Here is a 7531-nt window from a genome sequence, read left to right on the forward strand (position 1 = left end):
AAAGTAAAATACTTATTTGTTGCATCATCTCTTAAGAATTAATTAATAAGAACTTTTTTATTTTTTGTTGAACCAATATTGAGTCAAGCTCACTTTGTTTTCTTTCTGCATCTATTGTCTCCTTTTTATTTTTGTTTTTAGTCTAAATGAGTCGATGCCACTGGTCACCAAACAGCTTCAGTACCTGTGGGGTGTGTCTGTAATCCGAACGCTCTTCAGCGACGTCCTGTCTAAAAAGCTGGAGAGCCAGGAGCCCACTCCCCCACCCCCGCAACCAAGCACATCCCAAAACAATCTGCCAGTTAAAAGTAAGTTAAGAGAGCATTCCTTGCACTGTAATTTCAAAAAGGTCCAAAACCTTTGGAGTTTTTTTGTYTTGACATTTAAAGCAATGTTATGACTTTTTTTTTAGATCTCTTTAAGAGAGCTTTTCAAAAGTCCGCCTCAGTGCGAAACATTCTGAAACCAGTCGGAGGGAAGCGAGTTGACTCAGCTGAAGTTCAGAAAGTGTGCAGCATCTGTGTCCTCTACCAGACCGCTCTGTCCACACTGACGCAAATACGCCTCCAGATTCTCACTGGTCYGTAACAAGTGAACCTTTGGTGATGTTGTCCACTTATACCTGATCATAATGACACGTGGTGCTGTTCTGCTCTGTTGTTGTTTTTTTTCAGGTTTGACACATCTGGATGARCTTTTGCCCAAACTGTGGGCCTTCATCTGTGAGCTTGGACCTCAGGGGGGCCTCAAACTTTTCATGGAGTGTCTGAACAACGATACCGAAGAGTCCAAACAGCTTCTGGCTATGCTCATGCTCTTCTGTGACTGCTCACGTCACCTCATCACGTAATTCTGCAAATCTTTACTAAGATAGTCTAAACGTTATAATTTAGGACGTCCTTTTGAAGATTCTCATTTTGTTTATAGTGCTTTGAGATGACTTGTTGTGGTTTGATGACTTATAAATAACATAATTTCCTAGAATTCTGGATGATATCGAAGTATACGAAGAACAAACATCCTTCAAGCTGGAGGAGCTCATCACCATCTCCTCTTTCCTGAACACGTTTGTGTACAAGATGATTTGGGATGGCATCCTGGGTGAGTGTGGGAACTACCAAATTCACAATGATCGCACTTAATTTGATTGAACAGAAGTTTTATCTTTCTGTGTTCGATAGAAAATGCAAAAGGAGATAAACTGGAGCTGTTCCACAGTGTTCACGGTTGGCTGATGGTGCTTTACGAGCGAGACTGCAGGCGGAGGTTCACACCTGACGACCACTGGCTGCGCAAGTAAATACAAATTAACTGCAGGTATTTTGGCGTTCAGTTTAAAGTTTCACCGTTTTTGTGATCAATGTTTCTGATGGTGCATTCAGGGATCTGAAGCCTAGTCTGCTGTTCCAAGAACTGGAGAAGGGCAAGAAACGAGCCCAGCTTTTACTGCAGTACATCCCCCACGTTATCCCTCATAAAAACGTGAGTAAACCAGATTTATTWATTTTTTTAATTCAAGATGACGTCATGCTCTTGTCAAGTACCTAACCCTCTCCTACATTCCAGAGGGTGCTGCTGTTCAGAAACATTGTCACGAAGGAAAAAGAAAGTTTAGGTTTGGTAGAAACGAGCTCGGCCTCGCCGCACGTCACCCACATTACCATTCGTCGTTCTCGGATGCTGGAGGTAGTCCACCAAAATATTTGTAGTTTTCCAAACAGCGACAAATGATGTCGTGCCCCTTTTTTTAGAGTTTATAATATCACTTTTGATTTCCCTGTCTGAAGGATGGATACGACCAGCTCCGCAGGTTACCAGTGAATTCTATTAAAGGTGTCATTCGAGTGAAGTTTGTAAACGACCTCGGCGTCGACGAGGCTGGAATCGATCAGGATGGTGTTTTTAAAGAGTTTCTAGAGGAAATCATTAAGAAAGTTTTCAATCCTGCGCTTAATCTGTTCAAGGTAATCCAGACAAACATCTGGACATAAATTAAACACATTTCTTCTGTCAGTGTTCCCGTTTTTAGATTGATGCATTTTTTATTTTTTATTTTAGACGACAAGTGGAAATGAAAGATTATATCCTTCACCTACATCCTACATCCACGAGAATCATTTGCAGCTCTTTGAGTTTGTAGGAAAGATGCTTGGGAAAGCTGTTTATGAGGTACTTTTTTTAAAWTTTTTTAAATCGTCCTCTTCTCGCTCTGATTTTGACGTTGTGATAATCCTCAGTAACTGTCTGGTCTGTTTGCTCAGGGAATCGTTGTGGACGTTCCGTTTGCTTCCTTCTTCCTCAGCCAAGTCTTGGGCCACCATCACAGCACTTTTTACAGCTCTATTGATGAGCTCCCTTCTCTGGACTCAGAGTTTTACAAAAACCTCACCTCCATCAAGGTCAGACACTTAACTTGAACTGTTTTGTCTTATTTATCAAACTTTTGTCTGTAGATCACAATTTCTTATTTTAAATCCTCTTATTTTTTTAGCGTTATGATGGAGATGTGGGGGATCTGGGGCTGACATTGTCCTATGATGAAGATGTTATGGGACAGGTAAATATGGTGATCAGAAAGCACGACATAAATGAACTCTTATCACGTATTTAAAATTCAAACTATTTAATATTTTCTTTATACAGCTTGTCTGTCATGAGTTGATACCTGGAGGAAAAACGATGCCCGTCACCAACGAGAACAAGTAGGAAAATTAGGATTCTGTTCAACATCTTGATCTTTTCTCAATTTAAAATGTCCTTTTGGCTAACTGTTCATTTTCGCCATCTTTTGCAGGATCAGCTACATCCATCTGATGGCTCACTTTCGGATGCACACGCAGATTAAAGAGCAAACGGCTGCTTTCATTCGGGGTTTCCGCAGCATCATAAATCCCGAGTGGCTGCACATGTTTTCCACGCCCGAGGTCCAGCGGCTTATCTCAGGAGATAACGCTGAGATTGATCTAGATGATCTCAAGTATGACATGTTTTTACTTCAGTTGTCTTTTTTTTCCCTCCAATGAGACCATTGGATTCGATAAAGTCTCATACGACACGCTCATCAATCTTCTCCTCCTCCTCAGGAAACACACCGTTTACTACGGAGGTTTCCACAGCAGTCATCGTGTCATCCTCTGGCTGTGGGACATCCTGTCCAGTGACTTTAATGCTGAGGAGAGGGCTATGTTCCTGAAAGTATGTTGAGTTCTTTGACACGACTAAATGTTTTATTTTATTATTAATAGTTTTTTCATAACATCTACTGTCTTTTTTTTTTTAAATAACAGTTTGTTACCAGCTGCTCCAGGCCGCCCCTTCTGGGTTTTGCTTACCTCAAACCACCTTTTTCCATTCGCTGTGTGGAAGTTTCAGATGATCAGGTAAAATATATCAAAAATAACATTAAAGAAGTGTTGCCTCATGCCTGTAATACAACATGCAAATAGATTTGCAATGAAATTCCCAAGATGACACAAAAGTAAATATGTTTAGCTTTTCCTTAGGGGACTTAACATAATTAAATAAAATTGGGGAACAGGATGGCTCAGCTGGTAGAGCAGGAATTTGGTGGATGGAGGCTGAAGGTTCTCGTCACAGATGGCAAGAGTCTGAATCCTGATGTTTGGTCCCTAGTATCCACTTTCCCCTTGCCTTACTTTCAAATTAAAGCCATAAATTCATAAAAAGTCTTAAATAATCATAAAACTTTCAACATTAACCCTGGGGCGTTCTGTAGAAAAGCATATTTGAATAAATAACTAGAAACGTAACCATAAGTCTTTCTTCTTTTTTATTCATTTTTGTTAATAAAGTAACACTCTTAAAATTCACCAGTTCTTGAATAATAAAAAATATATATTTCTACCTATCTCTATATTTTCTGATGAATGCATTTGTGTTTCACATTTGGCTTGCTGTCTGCAGGACACCGGAGACACGCTCGGCAGCGTCCTCAGGGGCTTCTTCACCATCCGAAAGAAGGAGCCCGGCGGTCGACTTCCTACTTCGTCCACGTGCTTCAACCTGCTCAAGCTGCCCAACTACAGCAAGAAGAGCATCCTGCGTGACAAACTGCGCTACGCCATCAGTATGAACACGGGCTTCGAACTCTCCTAACTTCGTTGCATTTGGACAATCCGCACAGGAAAGCTTGTGGTAAAACCGAGAGAACCAACCAAGAGGCTCAGTTTGCCTGGACTGGTTAGCTCCAATAAGAAAGACACTGATAGTCTTCTTTTGCTTCTAAAGCTCTGACAGAGTGACAACTTCTTTCTCTCTCCAATCAAGGAAACAACTCCTGTGATCATTAACTTGTAACATGCCCCCCACTCCGCCTCTTCTTATTTAAAGTGAATAGATCACATATTTGACTTGATAAAGTACAGATATACAATGGTTAGACCTCTTTCTCAGGCTTTAACAGAATGATCCTTGGATCTAACGCCACCGTTTTAAGAGAACTGGAAAGCAATACAGATGCAACACAAGCCACTAGACACAATACTGACACTCGGTTAATCCTGTATGGTGTATTAATATACTGGAACATTTGGATTCCATCATCTGGGCAACTTTAAGCAAACATTGAATGAGTATTCAAATTTTTTTAATGCATCTATGACTAACAGAAGATTATTTAACCTTTATGAAGGAGATTTAATGATCCTGTAACCCATGAGAGACACCGGCCCTCTGATTATAATCTGTTTGAGAAATTCTCATTGGCCTTGGTTACGCTGACAAAGTAAGAAATGTTTTTAAAAAGTRTGAACACGCTGTTGTTGGTTATTAAGATGATGTCCTTGTTGTAGCATCAGTTACCTTTAAGAGAAAAAAAAAACAGCAGAAGTGTTATTTTTAAATGTTTGAATTCGCAGAGTAGCACATAATGATCCAGCTCTGCTCAATGACAAAATCATTCCGACGTCACCTCTGATTTAACGCCGAGTGCCTCATGTTCCACCATCACTACGTGTGACCGTGTTCCAGCTCCAACCAAGAACGACACATGATGGAAACAAAAGCCATAAAACTTGGGGCTCGTGGTCCTGGACTTCATCTCGAACACGGCAAAGCGATAACTCCACCACTGTACTATCACCGCAACAACAACCATAGATGGTTTAAGTTGATCTCTATGTGGACTTTTCAAGCCATGCAGAAAAACAAACGAACTTTGAGGTCTAAGTAACCTTTTTGAAATGATGTCATGGACTGATCGATGGGACGGCGTTCCCTTGGAAATATTTCGCTTGTTTTTTTTTTTTGTGTGTGTGTGTGTGGTTTGCAGCAGTTTGGGAGAGGGGGGGCGAGAAGGTAAATGTGACCTTAGAAGCCTCAATTCTGATTTTTACAGGGTTCAGAATGTGAAAGTGACTTTTATGAGGAAAAAGGACTGCAATTTTTCCCTCAGAGAAAGTGAAAATAGCAAATCATTATCAAGTTCTTTATTATGCAAAAACAAGGGTTTTCCGTCATGAATGAGGATGAATACTTTTGTTAGTAACTAATTTATCTAGCTATACAATGACCACTAACTTGTGTGGAAACTTAAAAAATGATTTATAATGAAAATGCTACCATTACATATAAATGAATGAATAACGCTGGATGTTACCTCCTGTCTACTAATAGTTTTTTTTTTCTAATCTGACAAATGAGAGGAGGCTCAGGCTGCAGTTTAGCACCTTTTCAGTCTTCACGAACAAAAATTGAAAACACGGTGAATGGATTTCTTTTGACACACTACAGCAAGTATGTATTGTGCGGGAGTATTGAGAGATACCTCAGTTGCTTGTTTATGTCTCCTATGAACTCACTCATGTTTTKAAATGATGTCAAGGATGGACTGCTGACGCTGGCTTTGACTTTCCAATCTTTTAGTACAAGAAACAATAAAAATCAARTTCAAAATGCTCCCACTCTTCCTGTGAATAAGTAATCACTTTGTTTTTAAAGTTAAAAAGACATATTTTTCCCCTTGTGTTTAATCAAGTATAAAATAATTTAAGTCATTAATACACAGCGGGTGCTTTATTCTRTCCAGCTTCAATAAATTATTGATTAAAAACACCTGTTGGGTCGTGACATGGAGCTACATGTGACGGACAAACTGAAGGAGGTGGATTTTTTTGGAGGGCATTTCCTAAATACCATGCACGGATTATGGTGTTTTTTCACAACTTAAAAGTCTTTGTGCACACTGCCCGTCCAATGTTGCTCTCCACGAGGAGGGGAACAAGGCTCTTTGTGAGGATTTTTCACTTGTTTCAGCCTTAACCTCAAAGAGAACCATGAGCGGTCCACCAAGTCCTTCTCCAAGCCGATGGTTCAAAGCGCTCCGCAGGTAAAAAAGAAAAAAAAWTTTGATCAGTTGAACATTATGACTGCAGCATGTTAGTTTTTTTTTTTTTAGCAATGATTTGGATGTTTTTACAAAGTAGGTGCCTGAGCTTTTCTTCCCATTGAAAGTATTTTAAAGCTAGAGTACACAAAAAAGCTATGATTGTCAGAGGAATGACTGCTTACCATGTAAAAAGCATAGTGATGGGAATCAAAGTGAGTTTATCCAGAGAATGGTGTTAATCACAGTCTGCTCCAGGACCAGGCTAGGAGAGCCTTATTTGAGAACATACCCTGTGGAGTGTGTGGACCTGCTGAGGAGGGCCAGGATTGCCTTTCAGGCTGGACGGACCCTGACTGAGGGCTTCAGACTGGCTCAGCTGGAGGCTTTAGTGAGGATGCTGGAGGAACACGAGTGTGACTTTGTTGATGCTCTTGGCAGAGACCTTCATAAGGTGAGGACTGATTTTAGCTCAGTAATTCTTTGTCATCATTCTAACAGTGACACTGACATAGATGGTGTATTTGTCTACATTTTCTGTTTTCTATCAGCCACGATTTGAAACGGTTGTGTTTGAACTGATCACGGTCAAGAATGAGGCTCTCCATGCCATCAGCAACCTGAAGAAGTGGATGCAGCCGCAGTCTGTGGAAAAGAACCTGGTTAGATTGCAGTTTGTTGCCTCATTTTACAACAAACGTTTTTCAAAATAACATGATTGGGATTATTCGAGGAGGAAAAACAGTCTGACTGCTACAAAGACATGCATTGTGTTTAGCCGACTAAAGCAGATTACCTTCAAATTGCTTTGACCTTTTCAAGAATTCCGTAAAAGATGTCTGCTTTCACGATCCTGCAGACTTGTGGGAATTTGGCCTGACRTGTAACCTAAATATGAACTTGTCTGGCAGTGTTGTATAAAGTACCTCAAAGTGACAGTGATAGAAAAGTACAAGTATCTTTTCAAAAACATACTTTGGTAAAAGTTAAAGTCTTCTCTAAAACTATTACTTGAGTAAAAGTCTTAAAGTATCTGATATTTTTTTGTACTTAAGTATCAAAAGTAAATTTCMGACACAAAATCTACTTAAGTATTAAAAGTAAAAGTACTGAGTAAAAGTGAGCAGTTAGATTTTGCAAAATGGCATTTATTGGGAGGTGACTTCTCCAAAAAATATTTTTTCTAAC

The 7531-nt window shown here is 39.8% G+C and overlaps 2 protein-coding genes across 4 annotated transcripts in view; both read left to right on the plus strand.

Moving 5' to 3' along the window:
• ube3b (ubiquitin protein ligase E3B) overlaps positions 1-5917 on the plus strand; it is a 9402-nt gene extending 3485 nt beyond the window's left edge. For all 3 annotated transcript variants that reach the window (XM_014028953.1, XM_014028954.1, XM_014028955.1), the window contains 16 exons: positions 142-308; positions 413-580; positions 675-846; positions 983-1101; positions 1182-1296; positions 1383-1482; positions 1567-1686; positions 1788-1964; positions 2059-2169; positions 2262-2399; positions 2492-2557; positions 2644-2702; positions 2795-2977; positions 3084-3195; positions 3288-3380; positions 3925-5917. In XM_014028953.1, the coding sequence (XP_013884407.1) occupies positions 142-308; positions 413-580; positions 675-846; positions 983-1101; positions 1182-1296; positions 1383-1482; positions 1567-1686; positions 1788-1964; positions 2059-2169; positions 2262-2399; positions 2492-2557; positions 2644-2702; positions 2795-2977; positions 3084-3195; positions 3288-3380; positions 3925-4116 (2092 nt within the window). In that variant the 3' untranslated portion in view covers positions 4117-5917. The remainder of the gene's footprint in view (positions 1-141; positions 309-412; positions 581-674; positions 847-982; positions 1102-1181; positions 1297-1382; positions 1483-1566; positions 1687-1787; positions 1965-2058; positions 2170-2261; positions 2400-2491; positions 2558-2643; positions 2703-2794; positions 2978-3083; positions 3196-3287; positions 3381-3924) is intronic.
• A 166-nt stretch (positions 5918-6083) lies between these two features.
• LOC106532809 (aldehyde dehydrogenase family 3 member B1) lies at positions 6084-7005 on the plus strand (the record flags this gene model as incomplete). Its single annotated transcript, XM_014028956.1, is given in 3 exon segments — positions 6084-6346; positions 6602-6797; positions 6895-7005. Coding segments are annotated over 3 exon segments (360 nt in total), but the record flags the coding sequence as incomplete, so codon positions are not given.
• Positions 7006-7531: the final 526 nt, after the last annotated feature.

The sequence above is a fragment of the Austrofundulus limnaeus genome, unplaced genomic scaffold, assembly GCF_001266775.1.
Source record: "Austrofundulus limnaeus strain Quisiro unplaced genomic scaffold, Austrofundulus_limnaeus-1.0 Scaffold834, whole genome shotgun sequence".
Taxonomy (NCBI): domain Eukaryota; kingdom Metazoa; phylum Chordata; class Actinopteri; order Cyprinodontiformes; family Rivulidae; genus Austrofundulus; species Austrofundulus limnaeus.